Raw genomic sequence first — 22,299 nt, forward strand, 5'->3', positions numbered from 1 at the left:
ACCACGAATGTTGAGATACACTGCAAAACGCACCTACAGCCACGGACAGTCCCTTGGCAAGCAGTCCCTTTCTGCCCACAAATATAAGATGTTTTCAGTTAAATAAACAGTTTTTGTACACGGTGTCACACGAGAGCAGCCCGTTCCCTGACAAAGTTAGGCAGCATTGGAGAACAGCCAACAAATACCTACGAAATTGTAGCAAAACCATCCGGGCACTGAGCTCTCCTCTACTGGCTTTGGGAGGGGGCCATGTCGGGCACCCAGCACTGCAAGGAGCTGTGCGAAGACTGTCCCATCCGTCCCAGCAGTGGTGGCACCTAGGCACGGTATGAGGACCAGACTTGCAGCCTCCAGCCAAGAAAACCACAAGGACTGCCCAAATCTGAAAGCTCTTCCACTTGCAAATCTGTTGGCTTCCAGGAGTGTTTCTAACTGTTTGCACTCTAAGTGTGACCTGTATAACGAAGTGCTCCAGGCTTGCCAGCTTTGGCATCTTTAGATGCTTTTATAAAATGCAGCATCTACGTCCTTGTGCCCTGCTGTTGCTCAGCACACCTTTCCTGTGGGCCAGGCTGGAGAAGAGGGTCGGGGAGACCCCAGTGTGCAGTGTCACCCAGGTGCCCCCTGCCTGAGGGAGGGTCCTGCCCATCTGCACAGTTCTGCTCACCTGGAGCTTCAGGAAAGTGCCGCTGTGGGCACGTCCTGACTGAGGACAGCCAGAAGATTCTCTGCACATGCATCTTGAAGGCCTTGGGAAGAAGCAGGTGGTTCTACCAGCCCCTGTACTTTCCCAGTCATCCTCCCAGGGGAGGATGGGTCTCAGAAAAGGAGACAGGTCCAAATACGACAGTTGTGGCCAATGCCCCTTCCACAGGGTAGCGAAATGGTCCACAGGCAGAGGATCCTTTACCTGCAGAGGTGGGAGGAGGACAGTCACGCAAGCAGATTTGATTCACCAAGAACAGAGCACCGCCATCACCTTATCAGTACTGTGGGTTGAAAGCAGCAGTCTCCCCTCGGCCACTGATCGTCCCTCTGATGCAGGGGAGATGTCACCCAGGGCAAACCTGGCCAACACTGTGTCACTCTAAGCAAGAAGGATGCTTGAGTTTCATAGATAGGCATGAGTGGAAAAAAGGGGGTTCTCAAGATAAAGCAGGCAGTTAGGGTGGCAATGATGCATCACCAGCAGCTACCACGTAAGGACAGCTCTTGGCTGATTGATTCCTTTAGAGAAGACGTTCCTAAGCCTTTTAATGTTTTTCCGTTGATGCTTTTCAAGCAGATTGGTACGGGAGATATGTATGAACCTAGCTTGGCTGGAGTGCCCTGAGCCATCCTACATTGTTAGGAAAGAAACACTGATGGTAGAGTTTGCTAAATAAAGCTTTTGTGACATAATGGGGACATCCACCCCGCCAGGCACGTGGGGCATGGTGGACCCAGACACACAACACCAGCATGTACCAAACCGCTGGCAACGAAAGAAAAAAGCAAAGTGCAAACAACAACAGCTTCAAACTTTGTTCCATTTGTGTTCTCAGGGTCCCTTGGCCCTCATTAATAAATAACAAAATATACAAATTAAGAAAGAAGAAAACCGAGGAGGCAGAGGAACATAAATACGGGAAACAGGGAAAGCCACTTTGCTCAACAAAGTCAGGCTGGACCCCCCCAGCTCAGGGCAGCCGCCTCCTCACTACAGCTTGAAGATGCCGAAGTAAGTGCTGCCGTGTTTGTAGTTCACTCGTGTTGAGTCCGTCACGTTGACAAAGACCATGTCACCTTCCCGGAGCTTGAAGACGCCTCCCTCCCGGATGGACTGAAGGTCGCAGAGAGACCCGGAGGTGCTGTGTGTGTCTAGTCCCTTCAGCAAGAGCCGGTCCTCTTCCATGGGGAGATACAAATAAATATAGAGGGTGAAGGGTGCCGAAGTTGCTGCCTTGGTGCAGAAGCTGACTTGGGAGTAGATGTAGTAGAGCCCTGCTTCCTTCACCTTCAGTTTCCCGTCCTGGTAGGATATCAAGTTGTTGTCCATGGGGCCATACATCGTCGTCCTCCACTCTAGCACTGTAGGGGGAAAGCATGGCAGATGAGCTGGGAGAAGGAGACATCCAATTTGGTAGGCTGATTTTGGGGGTACACCCCACAGACACTTGGCCTCACAGCCTCTATCTGCTGTGGGGTGCGAGGGTGGGTCCTGCCCACCTGCCCACCTCAGGACACCATCCCCAGCCCAGGGGAGCAGGGTCCCCTTCCCTGAGGCCAGGACATCTTTAACCCAGGTTTCTGATCACTGACCTTCACACCCTTGAATCAATTATATGAGCAGAGGAGCATGTTGCTTCCTTCATCCAACCAAGTGGAAATGCTTAGAGTGGAGGACTGCACACAGTTGCCACTCCAGGCCAAACACCCCCGTGTCCTCCCCTGTAGGGTTGCTATCTCCACAGCTTTTTGTGGCACAGCCTCGGAGCCCTCAGAGCACTGCCAAAACACACTGCAGTTTCTATCTTCAGAGGCACCCATCCCAGAGCATGTAGATTTTCTGAACTGGGTTCTGCCTTTCCTCTGAAGTCCCTTCTCCACTTGGCCTCCGGAGAAGGCAAAACTTTGCCAAGGAAGTGCAAAATAAACATCCCACAGTTTCACTCCCTGGCAGGCGTGCGGAGCTGGAATGGTTTTGCGTGGCAAGCACTGCGTCCCACCACTGAGACCACCGGCCATGCAGACCTGCTACTGCCATGGCTTTTGGGGCAGTATCGGTGTCATCAGAGCAGCTCATGGACACGCACTCCCACTGGAGTCAGTACGGATAAGTCAATAGGGAGACCAGGAAGCCATGGCCATAGGGGCTGAGCTCAGCTACGATCTCCGGGAGGCGTTTTGAACCTCCACCTTCCCCAGCCTACACAGACACTTCCAAGAGCAGCAAAGGTGAGCAACCTGACTCCAAGGGGAATAGCGGGTTCAACTGTCCCAGCCGAGTCCCAGTGCCCACAGCGGGGTGGCACAGGTGGTCCTGGAGGAGCCACGCAGCTCGTGGTCCATGCCTGTGCATCCCACAGGGATGTTTGTGTCCAGGCACAGAGCCGAGCTCCAGGCAGCTGCTGCCTCTGGGCAATTTCAGCCTGCTTTACAGGCTCAACAAATGCTTAAGCAGAGAGTTTTAAAATGCAGCGAGCTTCTGGCTTCTTTGATCTTATCTAACACCAAGATTTCCACAGGTAGACTGAGCTCTGGGTGAAATGCTGCGTCAGAGATGGAAAGAGCAGTTGCTGATTACTGGCAGTTACTCCAGAATTAAATCAAATTTGCTCAGATTGCGAAATCCTTGCCAGGTTGAGAGACTGGCCTTGCGAGCTCTTACTTGCCTTGGCAATCCTTGCTCTTGCAGGATGTCCCCTGTGCTGGGGGACGGAGCTGCGAGAGCAACCACGGTCTGTGCAGAGGGATGCACAGATGCAAATGGAGGTAGCACTCAAGTGCGTTTCTCAGATCTAACGTGGCCACGGCTGTGAATAAATGCAGCTTGTCTAAACGAGTTTGGAGCTGTCTATACTGCGACTGTGAAGTTGTCAGCCATCCTGCAGTGCTACCAGGACCGATGACTAGATCAGCAGATACAGTATGCCAGCGGAACCCTCCTACAGCAGCCACCCTGGCAAGGCATGGGCAGGAGAGCAAAAGCGTTGTGTTTTGAGTTCAAAAGAAAAGTGAGAGGTTGGTTTCCTTAAATACAAAGAGAAAGAGTTTTCCCGTCATAAAAAACACAGTAAAGATTATCCACTGTGATGCATTTCTTGCAAGGAATATATCAGGCTGATGAGGACAGCCGGCACGGACGCGCAAGCCCCATGTGGCACAGATGCTCGTGGTGACGTGACCACTGGGAGGTTCGCTGTGCTCTGAGGACATGCTCTCATGCTGGAGCTGCATTGTCCTGGTCCCTGTCCTTACAGAGCGCTGGGGCAGGATTGCAGGGTCTGGCCGGGGGATGCACGCTGCCATGCTGTGCTGGCTCCCTGGTCTTACCTGAGACTGCCTTCTCGCTCTTCTGACCTGCCAGGTGGGCTGCGATCGGCTGCCTCTTCTCTGCTGCAATTCGGAAAGGCCGGTGTTATCAATGCCTTGGCACCCGCTGTCCCCTCCCCGGGCAGCACATCTCGTCTGCCGGGACCATGGCACCTCCCACTCTGGGTATTTCTCTATGGGCCAAATCCACCTCAGACACACAGTCTCCAAAGTCCCTCCCCAGCTTTGAGTGAGGCAGGATCTGGTCTCTGCTCAGCAATGCCACCCAGTCACCTTCAAGCTGGAGCACCTGAGGGAAGAGCCCACAGAGGAGACCGTGCCACCTTGCCCACCGTGGGAACAGGACCTGGATGTGCTTGCCTCTTACCTGCTACGGACGTCTCGTTCTTGTGCGTCAAATGGGGATGCTCACGGTGCTCATGGCCTGCAATGTGAAAAGGTCACGGTTTTAGTTTAGGGTTCATTTTCATTGACTTCAGGCAACATGGCACCCAGAGCCACCTGCCCTGATGAGACGGCCATGACCTGTGCCCACTCTGCCAGCCTCATGCCATGCATGGCCCTACCCCCATGGGGATGCTCCAAACTCAAACCCTGTGCCATGCCCTGGGGCACCAGCAGGCTGTTGCAGGGTGAAGGAAAGCCCTTCCCCAGCCAAGCTACTCCTCCTACCCCCAGCAAGTGAGTAGTGCGCTGGCGGCACCAGGAAACTCACCTCTCTGCATTGCAAACTTGGGCTGCCCCTTGCTGGCTCCCCCATCCTGAAACAACAGAAAAAATACATGTATTTTTTTTAAGATGTACAAATTAACGATTTTGAAAGCCTCTGTGGTAAAAGGATGCTCCGGTGTCTGCTCGGGTTGGTGCTGTTTGGCCCCGACACCTGCCAGCTCTCGGTGGAAGGTACCCGAAACTGCAGAGCCCTTCCAGCACCTTCCCCAGCATCACAAACAGCCATGGGCTGACCAGCTGTTTGCAGCAGGGGGTATGTGGGGTTTGTGATCTTGGGTTTTGTGAAATTAAAATGATGTGATGGGGAAAATTTGTTTGAAAAAAAAGAAAGAAACCAAAAACCCATCTCCTTTTCATTTAAAACCATGTTGGAGAGCCACGCTGTAGATGCTGTGCAGCAAGCCAGGCACATCTCTGCCCCGACAAGAGGGAATTTTCAGGATCGTTGAGCAGGGTCCATTTCAGACACATTTTGTCAGATGGGTGCTGATGCAAGCCTGAAGGTTTAGCTGAGGCATTTGGTGTCATCAGGCACTGACAACGAGGAGGAAATATCCTTCTCCCGCCTGGTCTAGCCAGCACAGCCACTCCTAAACAGCAAATTCAAGGGCTGAGCAGGCTGAGAGCACCCCATCCCTGGTGGGGCAGCCCTCAGCCACTCTGGGAGGACATCACAGTGTGGGGTTGCTCTTTTGCACCCAAACTGGAGAAGCCACTGCACCGGCTGGAGCTGCCATTCCCGAGCCTGTGGGGTGGCATTTGCACAGCATCATCCTCCTCTTCCTCGCCGGCTTGCCGGGAGCCGTGCCGCCTGGCCCAAGCTTTGCATCATCATTGACACCTGGGCACAGTGGGTGTAAAAGTGCTCCCAGCGGCAGGCAGCCACGAGCATCCTCACAGGCACCTGGCACAGAATCTGAGCAAAGTGCCGGGCTTGCAGAAAATCAACATTTTTCAGAGCGGGATCAGAGCGTAGAGCCAGAACGGCTGCAGCTCCACCCCTCCCACTGCCAGCCTCAAGCACCCCTCGGCATGCCACAGCTCTGTGTGCTCTGACCAAGGTCGATTTGAGAGAAAAAATGGATGAAGTTTTTCACTGATGTCACTATGGTGGAAAATTACAGTGTAAAAAGCATATAGTGTAAAAAAAGGTGTGTGCTATGCAGCCCCGAAGTAAGGGCACCCATAGTTTTAAAAAAAAATCTTTGGTTGAAGCAGTGTGTGTGCCTGGGAGCCCCCCGCCACCCACCTTCAGCACGGTCTTTATCCGCCTAACAGCGTACCTTGCACTGGAGGTCCTGGAAGCCCTTTAAAACCTTTTCACAGTCCAGCAATGTTGACTTCTGACCTTCTGCCGTCTGACATTTCTGTACTTTCCTCAGAAAGATGTAATCTTCATTTAAGCTCAATACCTCTTCCATCTGCCAGCGGGAGAGAGAAGAGAGGGTGAATGGGATGCTACTGAGAAACCTGCAACGGCCGGCAGCGGAGCCCCGCTGTATTCCTGCCAGCGATAAATCGCAGCCTGGAAAGCTCAGGGTCAGTTGTTCAGCATCAGGATAAGCTGGGCAGACACGCTGTCGGTACCAGACACTCCCACCAGCCACCCGGTACAGCATCTGCACCTGCATCCGCCAGGAATTGCACCCACGGGGCTGACTCTTGTTGGCAACGCTGGATGAGAGGAGGATTGCTCAGGGTCCCTTCTGGGCCTAGATCACCTCGATAATAAATTTAAATTTCCCATTCTACCTTTTCCAAACATGTCCACTCGCCTGCATTTACAGGCAGCGGCGCAGATATCTCAGCGAGAGGCTCGGGGCTCGCTGCTGCTGCCCCAGTGGCCCCAGCAGGCAGCTGGGATGCTCGCTCAGCCCCGTGCCACCCTGCCCATCCAGGGTAGCTTTTCATTTTTTCCACTAACTTATTGACTAAAAGAGCTGCCAAGAGACCAAAATGACTTGTTGGTTGGGCCTCAATACTGCCAAGAGCTTCAGATTAAACAAACCCAGAAAGCCGAAAAAAGAATATGTATATATATTTTTATAAATAAAAATACTGATTGTTGAAATTGTGCTTGTTTTTTGTAAAAGCCTGACATTCAGCTAAAGTGTAAACAGAAGTGCAAACAGACACGAGGACACAAAGCCTGGCAGAGCACTCGGCACAAGCAGTGCTAGGATGCGAAGGGTCAGGTTTGAAGCCCTGCCATGAGCTCTGAAGGCAGCTGAACTCCTCCTGCCACATGCAACTGCGCTTTGGCTGCCTCTGATCCTCTGCCACAGCCCCATGCAGTCACCTTTCGCTCCGCTGAGGACCCTCTGCTCACCCCTTCACCCCAGGCTGCAACACCCTTTCAGCAAAGTCTCCTTCCATCTCCCCAACTGTTAAGCCCCTCTAGCTCAGGATTGCTCTCCACCCTTGAAAATCAACATTCACCCACTTAAATTTCAATTTAAGTTGACACAATATGTTTAAAAATCAGTAATGATGATCTTATTGTATCTAGTAAAGAGAATTTGTTCTGGGTTCTAGGCACGTTTCATTTCTTTAGCTGGTAGTCTTTTCTGTTTTGGAGGAAAGCAGCTTTAGATCGGTGTTTTTAAACATTGTGCAGTGCAGCTGCAGTCATGGCAACCTCAAAAACAGCTTTCAATTTTTTCATAAATATTCTCCCAATTATAGGACAAGATCACTGGTACTGTATCTCTTCAAAAAAAGACAAAGTACTAAGATCCACCCTTTTCTTCTCTAAACAGAAAGACAGCACCTAAAGTGAGGTGTTGGTAAAATTCATACATGCAAGCAGTAAAAAAATTCATTTCTGGACTCCCCATCCTCACAGTTAGCGTCACAGTGGTGCCAAGTGCTACGGCACCAGAGAAACCATCAACGAGCCTAAAATAGCCACTTGCATGTTTAAGCCACCCTCTGCTCACCCCAGCCTGGCCATCGGCTGCCAGGTTGGCTATTATTAATGGCTCTTCTTGATTGATCTGTTCTCGTTTTGTTAATGAAGGGAACAGATCTCTTGCTCAGCGTACATCTTAGTGGCAAATTAAAGAAGAAATGAGAACACGGTGTAATAAATGCCACTCCTGCATGCATCCAGTGGCCAGAATAATCTTCTACCCTGTTCATCCTTTTGGTGAATGCCTCTTGCCACGGCTGAGGGCAAATCACATTAGCAATCCAGCAGAGACAACTGTATTCCTCCGCTTACCTTATCCATCTTCATGTGAAGATACAAACAGAAGAGTACAGTCCCAATCGTCTGTGCTACAATAAATACAGAGAGGAAGCCCATGAACATTTTCATGGTGCTGGGTGAGGTGCTGCTGATGGGTCGGGGCGTCGCAGGACTGTAGGATTCGTTCATCCTCTGTGCACGTTGCTGGGGCTCCTTCAAATGTGCTGCTTGCAAGTAGCATGAGAACTGTTGTGTGAGCACCCCCTGCTCAAGGGATACAGGTTGCAGCAACCTACACTTCCTGGAAAAAACTCTTCGTAGTGGGTAGGTTTGTTCACTACCGTCTCCCACAACAAAAAAACGTTGCTTAGACTTTGTTCTCTGGTGTGCTTCCATGCTTTTTCCTACCGTTCTACCAGAAGCAGAGAGAGGTTCTTATTCCATACATTCATATTTGCCCTCAAAACACTCCAGACTTTGCCCCAGTGTTTTTTCCCTGCTGTGGATGAAAGTTGTTTGTCAAGTTGTCTTCAAACTAATGAAGACCATGAATACATGGACACAGCTGCTGAACAGGGGCTAGGAAGCACTCAGAAAGTCAGTTGTTTCTCAAAATGGGAAGAAAGGCTTTTTGCCCCGTTTCCTTCATGAGAGGGATGATTTTTCAGTGAAGACTCATGGCTGAGGCAGGTGGGTTGTGCAGGTTTCTGGTCTTCACTTGTGTTCCCCATGGGTGAAGTCTCTGCCTGGGTAGGCTGAATGACCCTGGAGAAAGGACCATCTCTATGGGCACTGTGGCCCTAGTGTGGGCACAGCTTTCATGCTCTTCGATGGACAGCAGGACTTTGGGTCTTGATGCTTGGTCATCACGTTGGAGAGACAAGTTTTAATTAGCTTTCTTGGTACCCTGCTGAGGTGCTCACCCTGCACCTAAGGGCATAAGCCATCTCAGAGCCTGTCCCTGCTTACCCATGTTACCTCTATCTATATATCAGGGCATGAAAACGTCTGTTGGGGATGCTGGGCACGCTTGCCAGTTGCTGACCTCCCCAGCATCACCTCCCTACAGCTTTGGGCAGCCTGTGCCCTCTCTATGCCCCAACGCCTCTCGAGCCGGGAGCAGGGTGAGGTCCTGCCCCCAGGTTCTTCAGGTATCTGACACTTGTGCGACTATGCACCACTGATAAATGATTTAGGGTAAATGCAGAGGGGTCCTCACTGCTTGCAGCAGCAGACAGACCTCCTTTTCTCCATGTAAAGAGGATAAATCTGGGTTTCTGTTGGGGGGGGCAAAGGAGGAGGGCTGCGAATCTGTGCTGTGAGGAGCTCTGGGGTGCTGGTTTGGTTTGAAGGTAGTCATCAAGCCTTTATGTAAAGTTGTTTTGAAAGTAGCATGCTAAGGGCGATGCTCTTATCAGATGTGCATGCAGCAAATAAAGGGTTGGATCCTGCCAGAAGCAGCGGGGTGCCGAGCAGGGCGCTGCTCCCCAGCAGCCCGGGGAGGGGAGGGTACACAGCACCTTGTCGGGGCTGCTCAGAGCGTTGCAGGATGGAGTCCAGCATTCGCTTTTGCTATCTACCCACTCTCTCGCATCCTGTCCTGTGTGGTTAAGGCACTGTGAGCTGCAAATGCAAACGCTGGTAACAAAGCACAAACATCTCTGCAATCAAGTCAGAGCTTGACCTTAGTAGGTCACCACGTTCCTAAATATAGCATCCAAAGCACAAGCGTGGGATGGCACCAGGGTCTTCGTGGGCAGCAATTCAGCAGCTGGGCAGAGGACAGCGTGGGGCGGAGACTGTAGTTGGTGCTTTGGAGCCATGTAACCTCTCACCATGCCAGGACTGTCACCCCCCTGTGATGAGCGGAGCTTTGGGATGGAGCTGCCAGCGCCAGGGCCAGCCTCCCAGGATCACTTTTGCCTGCTAGAGGACCCTGGAGTCCCTGTCCCTGGGTGCTTGTGCCCTAAGGGCTGCCCACACGCCCTCGCCATCCAAGGGCTGCCTTGTTGCCCAGCTCACCGGGGCTTCCCAGCCCAACCAAGAGCATCCTCCTGCCAGCAGCAAGGTGACCCAAACTGTGCTGGGGATGCACCGCGTTGGGTCGCAAAAGGGGGTCCCCTTGGCATCACGGGGCTGTAGACCTGGTCCCTTGGGCTTGCAGCCCTGCTGCACGTGGGACCAAGCCCACACACAGCCTGGGGGCACTGCCAAGCCACTGCTTTTATTCCTTTTTATCTTAAAATTGGCATTATCTTTGGAAAGGCCAGCTCTGGCCTCCTCACAGGGGCTTGGTCTGACACCAAGCTCCTACACACTGTCCCTGACATGGCGAGCTTGCCATAGGCAAAAAAAACATTTCATGGTGGACATCACCAGGGACATCCCAGACAGCTGAGGGCCGTGAGGCCATGGCGGGGAGCAGAGCCTGCTCCTCAGCGTCCTCGCCCCGTGCCTCAGCCCCATGGCAGTCACCGTCATTTTCCAGGGCTCTTCAGAGTTTCCTCTGAATTCAACTCTTGCATTTGGGCGAAGTCTCTACATGAGAAACAAAACGACATGAGAAGTCATCACTTAATACTTTCCCCGAATCCTGAGAGTCGGGACTGAGAGGCAGCCCATAACGTGTGAAACCACAGCAACGAGCGTTGCAGAGAGCAACAAGCAAGGTTTTGTGCAGCTATTCCTGAGCCCTGGCTGTCCCCAGCAGACGAAACCTTTTCAAAGCTGTTTCTGGATAGCCACCCGTCACTCTTTCGCCGAAATGAGAAAAACCTGCAGGCAAAGCCGGAAACCCCGAGCACGTCGCTGGCCTCATGGCATCCACCTTGCTGGGGAGGCCGGAGCCGGCGGCAGCCTCGGAGGGGCTGCCAGGTTCTGTGAGGAGGATGGGGAAAGGCTCCGGTTTTGGGTACCCAGCACAAAACATCACCGGAGGGTTGGCCGGGTTGTGCGGCAAACCAGGAAACAGAGAGTCACTAGTCATCGGCACCCTGACGGGAGAAACTGGGTGGAAAATATGACAGCAGGGATCCTGGCAGAGGTTCGTCAGTGGAGAGGGCAGGCTGGCAGCTCGTCTTCAGGAAACCATTACTCCACGTCAGCAATCAAGCCCCTCACCACCCTGGCTGGTGAGGAGCAAGCCCGCGGGAGCCACCTCCTCCATCCCGCACCATCAGGTCCTGTGGCTTCTCTGGCTCGAGCGGGAGCCGATGCTGGTGGTGCAAGACCTACCAGGAAGTGCTGACTGAGCTCTGGGCACAGCAGAGCCCTTTCAGACCATGCTGTCACTGTTGCTGCTTGCAGCCAGGTAGCCCAGGAGGACAGAGCTGCCACAGGGTGTGTGTATGGTGGTGGTGGCCCCTCAGGACATGTTCTGTTGCTACCTCACTGCTTCACAGGGATGGTAGGGATTGGGGGAAATACTCAAAATCCTCAAAACCCATGTTAACCCATGCCAGGGTCAGGTAGCATCAAGGTTGCCTATCCTTGACTGCTTGGCTATTGTAGGAACATGGGGGAGCATAGCAGAGAGGGGACACAGCCTTGGGGAAAGAGGGGCATAGTCCAGAGGGATGAAGGGCAACAGAGGGAGGACCCAGCACAAGAAGGAAGAGTCTGCCTGCAGGGGATAACCCCAGGGAAGGTGAAGTCACACCTTCACCTGGTGATGAGCCAATCACTGAGAAACCAACAGGGTTTTCTTTCACCCCCAAGACCCTCTGAATGTAACCATACCAGCCTACCGGTGAACCCAGACTGGCACAGGTCCTCCAGCCAGATAACCCCCGGGTAAGACAATGGGAAAATGTGATCCATCGCTTGCATTCCTATTGACCTAGTTGCGGTATTTCCGCTGATCAGCAAATTGTCTCCACTTGTACTCAGCGCTCAGAGTTTTGTTTACTGTGAAAATATCCGGCTGCCTGCCCTGGTGATCTATCAAAGCCTGGGAGCACTTCTGAAGGCAGCAAGGTGAAAGCTGATGAGAAGAGAGTGATTTTGTGTGTGTGTGTGTGTGCCCGCTGCGGTTTCATGACTAGATATTTAAAATGTGTTGTTCACCCCACATGCTCTTTACAATTAACAAAAGCAGGGTGCTGTGCAGTACTAAGAACGATACATTCAAAAAGAAGATTTTTTTCTGAGTCACAAAAGGAGTTTGCCTGCAATGCCGTGGGAGGGATGCAGAAGGGAACCTATGAGAGAAACCTAAATTAAGTCCCTTCAGCGCGGGGCCATGGGTAGAAGGGAAATTTGAGCTTTTCCACCATTTGCTTTGTCACTTCTTCAGATTTTTCTCTCTCCTGCATCCTCTGAGCTCTCGTATCTCCAGGACAACCCTGCCACTGGAGAGGAAGAGAGAACAGACATAGCCAGAACACCACAGAAAACATCACCAGCATCCGGAGAAGGAAAGGTTGTGTTGCAGTTTCCGTTCATTTTTTACTTTGGTATGAATGAGAGAAAGCTCTTGCAGTCCAGAGCAGCAAGAAGCAGCCTCAGGGATAGATGAAGGTGTCAATAATTTTGAAAGTCACATCTCTGTGGAAGAAAAGAGCAGAAGATGGTGGTTGTAGCCACTATGATGGTAATGGCAGGCTGCAGTCTCATCGCTTGCCATGGCTTTCAGCCAAGACACCCATGTGGAGGTCAGCAGAGGTTCCAAGCTCCGGTAGATGTGAACATGAGCTGTCCCAGGCCCCCCTGCCCAGCAAGCAGATCACAGCAGGGTGCAGAGTGCCATCTTCACTGCATTTTTCCCAAAGAGATGTGAGGGGACATCTGCCCCTTCTCTGCCACCCTCCAGAGCAGCAAAGAGCAACAGAAAATTGCTGCAGGGGGTGGCACTGGGGTGCTGCTGTGCCTCTGAGCCATCCTGCTCCAAGGGCTATTGTTCCCTGTGCCCCCTTCCCTCCATCCCTCCTCACCTCCCTGCCATGCTCTATCACCCATGGACGCACCTGGAGCCAGCCTTTCCCAAGGGGAACGAGGCGGGTGGAGAGCGGGAAACAAGCCCCTGGTGACCCCACAGGGCACCCAGCTCTCGTACCACATCTGGGTTGCACATCTGGGCGGCCATGCCAGCTTTGCTGTGCTGAGCCACGGACAGCAGCTAAACTGCTGATGCTGAGCTGTACCAAAGCTGTGAAACCACAAATGGCACTAGAAACTTCTTGCTGTGACGGCTGCCCCTACTTCTCCTTGGCTTCCTAAAAATAGAGCCTGGTGAGGGGAGCCCATGGCCCTGGCCCTGCCAAACAAGCCCCTGCTGCCTGAGTCACCGCGGAAGGGAGCGGGAGCATCCCATGCGTCCCCCCGCACTCAGCCGAGTGCCGAAAGCAGCTCTCCCCGCCACGGGATGCGGGGGCCTGCGACCATCAAAGCTGCAGCGAAACGCCCCGGCGAGGCTCTGCCCTTTCATGTTGCGAAAGGAGAGGGTAGGAGCGGGCAAAAGCAAAACCCGCGGGAGGCTGCGGGTCTGCTGGCACCAGCGGCTGCCTCCCACGGCATGGCACGATTGGGTGGGTGGGGAGGGTCCCGGCATCACCTTTGCATTGCTCTTTCCTCCCCTGCCCGCCCTGTCGGGACGGGACCACGTCTTCCACATCCGTGTGGGACTCGCAAACAAAACAAAAACCTTGGGAGGAGAGGGGGGATGCTGCCATTCCTCCCCACCCTGTGGGGCTGAGCCCCCGGCAGCTGCTGCTGCAGCCGGATCCAAGCATTTGCTGGGCTCCATGGGGCCAAGCCCAGCCTTGCCGTGGCAGAGCCACCCAGCTCTCAGCTCCATCACCCCACAAGGGTCCCCGGACATGAGGGTGGGAGATGACCATAAGTCAGGGATTGCATTGTGCCCTAAGGAGGGTTTCACAGCTCTTGGCCAGACTTCAGGAGGTGATGCCATGCGCAGTGCTGGGCTGGATGGACCCCAAGGATTTCAGGTGGATTCTGTCATGGGAGGTGGGTGAGGCACAACCCGGATCAGCTGCTGTCCTGCACAGCCTTTCCCTCCGCAGTGGGAGGTTTGCAGTGAGCCCTCGTGCTGTCTGAGCCCCGGGCTGACCATGCCTGGTTATCCCACCGGGGCTGCGTGTCACCGATACATCTTGCAGCAAATCATCTGGATCCAGACTGGAAATTACCAAGAGATGGGCAATATCTCCCAGGGTTGATTTGGCAGCCACTAATTGAATCTTCCTCCCTTTCTCTCCTGCATTACACCACACTCCCCCTGCCATGGCAATATTAATGCAAATTACTCATCTTTTTCAAAACTTTACACACAGCGAGCTCCGTAAGGCTCTCATCATAGGGCTTTCTCCAGCAGTGCTAGAGTCACCTCCATGGCTCTTCTCTGCATCCGCTTTCAGGCTTCGCTGTCATTTCTCCCCTCTCCCTCCGCTGACTTTTGAATCCCCTGGGAGGTTGTGCTCATCCCTCAGGATTCCTGAGATCTCCTTGGGGCCATGCACAACCCCAGGGTTAGCAAGAGAGAGTGATGCTGCTGGCAATGGCAGGAGATCAGCCAGCCAGGGCGAGCAGCCACAGGGGCGAGGGGCAGACAAGGAGCACTGCCCTGACCTGAGGGCTTTGGGGAGAAAGTCCTCAACCCCTGCCTGGGAGTAACCATCCCCATGGAGAGAGCAGCGCCTGAGGGCAGGAGGGACCTGAGCTGGGGTGGAAATCCAAGTGCAGCCACGCTCTCTACTAACGCTCGGTCTGAGAGCCCAACCAAGACGATGCATACACGGTCGGAAGCAGCAAAACCGATCTTGAACCTCTTGCAAAGCGATGCAAAGCAGAGCAGCATCACTTGGATGGCATGCAATAGATACTGCAACGGGAACCCGCAGCCCTTTCGTCTGGGCGCTGTAAGCCGCGATGCTCTGAGCCAGGCACGCAGGCGTCGCGAGGAGCCCTCTCCCTGCGCGGTGCCAGCCCTGCGCTGCTGCAGCGTGATGCTGCGGGTGCTTGCCCCCACCAGCCGGGTTGCAGCAGCCCACAGCTTGCTCCTAGGCCAGGCTGCAATGGCCCAGGCTTTGGGGCGTCATCTTGCTAACAAACCCATCACAAAATCCCTGTGAGTGTGCAAGAGACACGGCAGGGAGCAGATGCTAAAACAACTCTGCCATCTACTGACTCCTCCGGCTCCCCTCCCTGTCCATCCCTCCATCCCTTCCGCACACAGCCACCCGGAAAGCTGTCCCTGAAAACGAAAGGCCTCCATGCCATGGTGCTGTGGTGATGCTGGAGAAGCCCTGCTGCTGAGCAGAGAGCAAGCCCAACACCCCCAAAGTATGGATGTTTTGGGAATGCCTCTGCCTGAACAGACCCCGGCGGCAGGTTTTCCTTTGCATGGCCAAGGAAGCAGTTGCCCATGGCTGGTGTATGTCTGCTCCAGGTCCAGTCACCTCCACCACCACCCATGGGAGCAGGGCCAGCACAGAGCCCAGGTCCAGAGGCAATGCGAAGCCCGGGTCCCAGCCGAGCTCTGACCATGCCCAGCTGCTTTCACTGATGGCCACAGGGGCATGGACAACCCCTGGGCAGGGGTGCATGGTACCCCTTTTGTAGGAACTACCCCTTTTGTAGGAACTACCACCTGTGCACAGAAACCTGAGCAGCAAGATCAGCTCAGCGTCACATCCAGAAGTGGAAACAGAACATCCCTGGTGCTACAGAAACCATCCTGCCAGCATGGGAAGGTACCCCCCAGACTAAATCCTGGCTGCTGGGGCTGCTCCCTGCTCCCAGCACTGCAAAGCAAAGGACCCTCGGCTGCAGAGATCAGGGGGAGACACCAGCCACGAGGACAAGGATATCACCACGCCCCAGCTTGTGCCGTACAAAGTTCATGCCTAAGCACTGCAGAGGAAGCTGTGTGTGATACACGGGAGTGTTTAAACACACCAGGAATTCATTTTCTCTTTTGTTTTCCTCTGCAGCAGAGTCCCAGAGCACACACAGCATCTCTGTGGCCGGAGATGGCTGGTGGGCCAGCACACCACGCTGCTCTGAGCACCATGGCCTCAGCCCCAACCTCCCACCTCCACACCAGCTGTCCCAGCAGCTCGGGGGGCTTCTGCAGAGTCAAATGGTGGCAGCGTGATAACAGAAGTTCACCTTGCATCTTGGAGGCCCAGGAGTGCCTCTCCCTGCAGTGCTCTGGGGATGCACCAGATGGAGGATGGAGACTTCCCATGGCAGAGCTGCAGCGGGATGGTGCTACCAGAAGCATCAACATCAGGATCTTCCAGATGCTTCTCTTCCTAAACAGTGAGAAAGAGAAAACCACAGTCGCCATGTAGATGGGCTTTTCCACAAACACTTTATTTTGCCCAGGAGAGATATTTCCTTTTCAACACAAGTACCATTGGCAAAAGTCTGTGTTTCAGCTCGAGCTCTCCTCCCCACTGACACACCATCACAGCCAGACACACTTGTCACCAGGAAGACCTGCTTTGAATTTTTTGGTCACTGCCCAGAGAGGTGCAGGTCTCCAGACACCCTGCTGAGCTGTCTGTGCGAAGCATCGTTTCTGCAAAGGGTGCTGCACGCTTGAAAAATGAGTAATGAGGTCAATAGATATGGCCATGCATAGAATCTGGTGATGGTATGGCATTGGCTATGACAGCTTCAGCATTCCCCTCAGCCATTTTTAGCCCAGAGGAGAGGCTTTTCCAAGAAGTGGCTCCAGCCTGAGTGAGTCACAGCCCTGACATGCAAGCAGGGCATCTCTCGTCCTTCCAGGAATGTGACAGCAGAAGATGCTGCAGCCCTTGCCCCTGCATCCCGCTGACGCTGGGAGCAAATCCGCTGCAGTTTCTAGGTAGAAGTCAGTCTTACCGGCAGACACACGGCACTTCTCAGATCTCGCAGCCTGCCGCCTGTTTGCAGAGGGCTGAGAGACCTCAGCTCATATCACATTTACCACAGGGGCCCGGCGCACACCCAAATGGCTCCCGCAGAGTGGCTGCCCTGCTGGGAGCCCCACACATGGGCCCGGCCCCTCTCGCACGACTCTTTGTGATGTGGGACCTCTGCTCTGCCTCCTGTCCTGCCATGCTGGGGCTCTGGTGGGCTGCTGGCTGGAAACACCCTGGGAAGTTCTCTCAGTGTGTCAGCTGTCTTCATCCTTCCCACAGGTTTCCCAAAAGGTGTGGACAAAGTTTTCCTACGGAAAAATATGACTTGTTCCAGCACTCAGATTTAGGAGAGGATGGGGCTAAACAACTAAAATTAAGTTGAATGTCCCACCAGAAGAACAAGCTGCGCCTGGAAAAGGCGCCTCGAAACCCATCTCATGCATCAGACCCAGCGATACGTGCTCGCAGGTGGGTGCTGGTTAGGAGTTCAGGGGACAGATCCCAAGATCAAATTGCAGAGCTGTGCGATTTCAGTTTCCCTGCTGATGCCCAGGCTCAGCCAGAGTCCCAGGCAGCACATCCCCACCTCCCCTCGGACCCCACCATGCCAGCTGATGAAAGCTGACCTTAGGAATACCCAAAGGCTGCTCAGTATGCACCTTTTTCTTTCCAGAGCAGCTCTTCATAAGCCCAAGCTGCGGGACACACTTCTCGCTTGAAAGAGTCACTAAACCCCAGAGGTTGTAATTCCCTTTTAGCAGAAAAGCAACACTTATTCTGAAGTGGAAAACCTTTGGCATAAAAATCCCTGCACACCTGCAGGGAACGATCACACAGACTTGATGCAGCTGGAGAGGCTTGCACACTGAAATGGCCACTTGCTGCAAAATATGGTGAAAGAAAAACCCCAAGCACCTTGTTCAGGGAAAACACACAAATGGCCCTAACCGTAAGGATGGAAAAATGGACCATTTCCCCCCAGTATTCAGGGAAAGAAAGAAGAACATGCAGCGGTCAAGAAACTATCACCATTTTGCTGAGCCACAAGGAAATCTACCCACGTAAGTATTGAGTGTTGTCAGCCTGGTGACAGTAAGTTGGGGGAACCGTACTGGAAACAGAGCTAAGTGGTTTGAGAGAAAGGAAAGCAGCCCCAGAGCCCATCCCGGCTGGTTCCTTCAACATCAGCCTCCCCACGCCCCACCGCAGGCCAGGAGCTGGCTGGGAGGTGGCTCCTGTTACCCTTCGCCACCTCGGCATGCGGGTGGAGAGATCTGGAAGGCAGGACACTGGCTTTCTCTTGCTGCCTTAGGTAACTCAACTGGTCTCAATTTCACTACTGGTGAAATGAGACATCTCTGTTGCTGGGCAGAGTGAAGATCCAGAGATAGAAACAGCCAAATATATTCAGTGGATATAGAAAAAAGAACACTATGCCAGCTCTAATCTTCAAAGCAATATTATTTCAGAGTGGTCTGTATCTCAAGGTGGGGCTGTGGGATTAGCAGATCCCTTTTTTCCCAGGTGAAGTCTGTTTTGCCTGTGACAGTAATTGGCGAGTGATCTGCCTGTCCTTATCTCGACCCACCAGCTTTTTCATCTTACCTCCTCCCTCTTTCTTGTTGAGGAGCGGGAGTAGTGAAAGAGCAGCTGGATGGGAATCTGACAGCCAGCCAAAGTCAACCCACCACAAGGTCCCAGCCCTCCCACAGCCCTGTTTGCTTCCCACTCTGCAATGCAGTTGCTGAGGAGCATCATTGCCCTTCCTTGCTTCCTGACAATGAATTCCCCATAATTCTCAAAGCACTGAGCTGAATCACTGCAGCTAATAGCTACGTAGTACAATATTGAGCCCCAGCGCTGCCACACACCCCCCCGCCGTCTCTACTAAGCAGCTCCCCAGCTCGTGAAGGTGTCTGGCAGTGCCACATGGTGCAGAGACAGTTTCTAAGTGACAGCCTGGATTTGGTGCAGAAAGGCAAATTCCACACACACCCCCATTCCGTCCTGTGGTGCATGAAATAATAGCAGAGCATGCAGTCTCTAGGGCGGTCGTCAAGATCTTTTAAAAGGGGACTCAAGTTTTTTTCTGTAGTTTTGCAAGGCAAGAACATCAATGGAACTGAAAGTAGGTTCACACCACAGTGCCCACCCGTGCAAAGCTATAACGAACCGCAAAACCAGGCAATTACACAATCTTCTAATGTTTACCAGGTTCATTTTCCGAGCACCAGCTGCTGCTGAAAAGTCTCAGACTAGTTTAGTGGGAGAGATGACCTCTTGGTCTGCTGCTGCCAGAAAAACCACTGAGCTTGTCCTAGAGGGCGGAAGCACATGATTTAGATCTCTAAGAATGAGCCCCGGTTTTCAAATAATCCTGCAAGTGCTCAAAACACTTTCGGCACAAACCCAGAGCTCTCATATCACCTTCCCTTACATACCTGAGCTCAAAGGGAGAAAATGTGAACCAAGTTTCTCTCCCTGCATGGCAAAGATGGACAGGCATCTTCCAGGAGGTTGGAGCTTGAGGTTCACAGTGCCTGGAGAACCACATGAAAAGGCCATATCTGGATTAGCATTAGACAGCGGGTGTCTCTTAGACCCAGCTATGTCCTTTTAGCCCATTTCAGGAGCTGCCAAACACTGTCCCCTCCAAAATCCAGGCCAGGTTCTCCAGGTTCTCTTTGGTAGCAGCCAAAGGTGCTATCACACATGGCATCTGTCAGAGGAGAGCACGGGTAACCACAGAGACCACCACAACACCCATGTGCAGTTCCCTCTGCTACAAACTGCTAAGATAACTAGCTGCTCTTAATAAAAACCCCACTGAAGTGAAGGCAAGGTAAGAAGCAAGCTTCAGTACTCTTTCTGAAGAACAGGCTGTCAGAGCCCACCTGGACATGCCAGGATGCAAGCCATCTCAGCTGTGCCATGGGATCTGGAGCTGAAGCCATCTCTGTCTATCAGGGATGGTCAAAGCCAAGGCTATGTGTGCACTGAGGTGTGTAAGCCAAAACCCCACTGGGCGCACACATTGTGGAGCTGTGCCAGCTCCAGGCACAGCATGCACCTTGATGCAGGGACACTTTTTCCAGGTCAGAAGAGGGATAAGACCGAAGAGCTCTGCATCTACTGATTCCTTCTTCTGAGCAGATTTAAAAAAACCCTGAGAAATCCCTCTCCAGCTGCATATCTCAGGAGGAAGCACAATTCACAACCCCTTCACACAGGTGGGGACGTGTCCACACCTTTCATGGCACAGGAGCAGCACCACAGCCTGGAGGATCTCAGGGCATCCACAGCCTCTGCTCCCGCGTCCTCCTCACAGCCTGTGGATAACCGATGTCCATGGGATGGGGCAACTTTCTCCTCCTTCCAAGAAGGAGGAGGAAATTTCTTCCCTCACAGCCGCCTACAATCCTTTGCAACGTGGTGGTTCCTGCTGGGTGGCAAGGAGCCAGTGAGTCATTCATAAAATTGTGCCTCAGGTAGGAAAAAGGCTAGAGCTCTGCATGGTAAATGAAGTGTTCTTGAAATTACATAGCTGTCCTGGGGATATTAACATACAAAATTAATGAAGAGCCCTTGAGCGTTTCATACATCAGCCCAGCACACAGTCTCAGTGAACACTAAGCCGTGGTGCTCAGCAGCTCTGGGATGTGATTAAGGCCAAGGAAGCACTCCGCAGACGTGACTCCTGAATTGCTGTGTCCCTACAGGGTTCAGTGGTGGCAGGGCAGAAGGTCTCACCCGGATTAGTAGCACATCGACCCGCAGTTTTATTTCCCGCACACATTGTTAGAGGACGCGTGATGGAGTTGCATGGTGCTCAGCACACACCATGACATGGGTTGAGGGCTGGATAACGATGGCAGCCCAGCTCAGCTGGAGCTCAGGAGACACCAGGCATAAAAGCCATACTACATTAAAATCAAAGACCCAGTGCCCACCTCCGAGGGCAGCTGGTAACCAAGGAAATTAAGGACCCACCTTGGGCCCATCAAAGTTTGTAACTTCCTGCACTGGGGGTTGCATCCAGAGAGCTGCATTTAGGAGAGACCTGTACGTACAGCTGTCCCCCATGGTGTTCCTGGGCTGGGAGCACCACGGTTTGGTTACACGCTGCAACAGAGACACTTATTTTCCTTTGTTTCACCCACCTGTCTCATCCTTGTCAAACTGCTCTACAGTTCTCCTTCGCGGTGGGAATTCACTAGTTTTATTGATGCAATACAGATAAGTAACACTTCTTAGAGCTAAACCTGGTGGGAAGTTTTCTTCCCACACTGCGCCATTTGACAGCAGCTCTGGGATGCAGCGTGGCTCCCCAGGAAGCTGCGGTGGCTGCGGGAGCCAGGACTGTTGGAAGAAGAGCTGGCTCGCACGCACGCTGTTACTGCTTCCTGCTGAGGACTGGGGCACACGCAGAGCACTGCACCCGGAGCACGCGTGAGCTTTGCTTTGCAGGTGGCCTTTCCAAATATCTTCTTGTTTTATCATCAGGCAAAAAAGCAGTATTTGCATTCCTTGTCTTAATCTGTTTCTCATTCTTGTGTATTTTGCTGTCCATATGGCAAATGTAATGTTCAAAGACCGCAGCAGCAGCAGAGCCTGATGAATGTTGAAGTCTTTGCGATCAGCGAGCACCTTTTCATTCTGGGCGTCTACACAGCAGATGAGCCTTGTCCTGATGGAGCCTCCTGGAATTGCCATACTAGCATCATGACGTGGCGTTTGTCACCCAGGAACTGCACTGCGTACCTATCGCCCTCACAGGCAACATGACGGATCCACCCACAAATGAGTGACAAACATAATTGCACAGGTGTCAACAGACTGTACAGGTGTCCTCAGGCTTGCAGAGCATCGCTAACAGCTCCAATAATCTCAAAGTGCTATAATATGCAAAAGGAGCCAGGATTGAGCCTTGCTGTTTGCTCCCACTCTCCTCCCACCGCAGCCGTGGAAGCAGCACAAGGCTATAAGGGAAATATCCTGTAAAAGAGAAGACACACGCAGCATTTGCATGATCCAAAGACACAGAGGACTACACACACACGGTGAAAACCTGCTGCAGCCAAAAATATACATGTAATGAGGCCAGATGGAGCATCCTTCCTGGCTGAGCCCGATCAACGCAGCTGGATTTCCCAGTTTAGGAAGAAACAAGTATAAACCTCAGGAAGCAGAGGTGCTCATCCTCTGACCCTGCCACCCACACACCAGCAGCACCCAAGTCCAACGCGCAAGCCCCCCATGCGGTGGATGGGCCCTGCAGAATGGGTGGTCACAGACAGCAAAATCACCAATGTGATGTTTTTTTCAAAGACGGCAGCTAGGAATGTATTTAATTTTTTGAAGAGAGGTTTAGGGAGGTCTAAGCTCTGAAGCAGGCCCTGGAAAGAAACAAAGAATAATGGATCGTGTTTATCCAGGGAGTAAATGCAGCACTGAGAGTTCAGGAAATGC

The 22,299-nt window shown here is 52.9% G+C and overlaps 1 protein-coding gene across 1 annotated transcript; it reads right to left on the reverse strand.

The window, feature by feature from the left end:
* Positions 1 to 1,651: 1,651 nt before the first annotated feature.
* On the reverse strand, positions 1,652 to 8,161 carry CD40LG (CD40 ligand). Its single transcript, XM_009941440.2, has 6 exons — positions 7,994 to 8,161; positions 6,054 to 6,191; positions 4,754 to 4,799; positions 4,406 to 4,462; positions 4,039 to 4,101; positions 1,652 to 2,073 (listed from the first exon to the last, which is right to left on the reverse strand). The coding sequence occupies exons 1-6, from the start codon at positions 8,147 to 8,149 to the stop codon at positions 1,703 to 1,705; spliced, it is 831 nt and encodes a 276-aa protein (XP_009939742.1). The 5' UTR covers positions 8,150 to 8,161; the 3' UTR covers positions 1,652 to 1,702.
* Positions 8,162 to 22,299: the final 14,138 nt, after the last annotated feature.

This window comes from Opisthocomus hoazin, chromosome 14 (genome assembly GCF_030867145.1).
Source record: "Opisthocomus hoazin isolate bOpiHoa1 chromosome 14, bOpiHoa1.hap1, whole genome shotgun sequence".
Lineage (NCBI taxonomy): Eukaryota > Metazoa > Chordata > Aves > Opisthocomiformes > Opisthocomidae > Opisthocomus > Opisthocomus hoazin.

What these genes read in the sequence shown, in the direction of transcription:
- CD40LG (XM_009941440.2), bottom strand. Translation starts at nt 8,149, where the DNA reads ATGAACGAATCCTACAGTCCTGCGACGCCCCGACCCATCAGCAGCACC. An exon ending in GAACGAGACGTCCGTAGCAG is followed by an intron (nt 4,102 to 4,405) that starts GTAAGAGGCAAG and finishes TCCGAATTGCAG; the next exon opens with CAGAGAAGAGGCAGCCGATC. An exon ending in GAGCGAGAAGGCAGTCTCAG is followed by an intron (nt 2,074 to 4,038) that starts GTAAGACCAGGG and finishes TTCCCCCTACAG; the next exon opens with TGCTAGAGTGGAGGACGACG.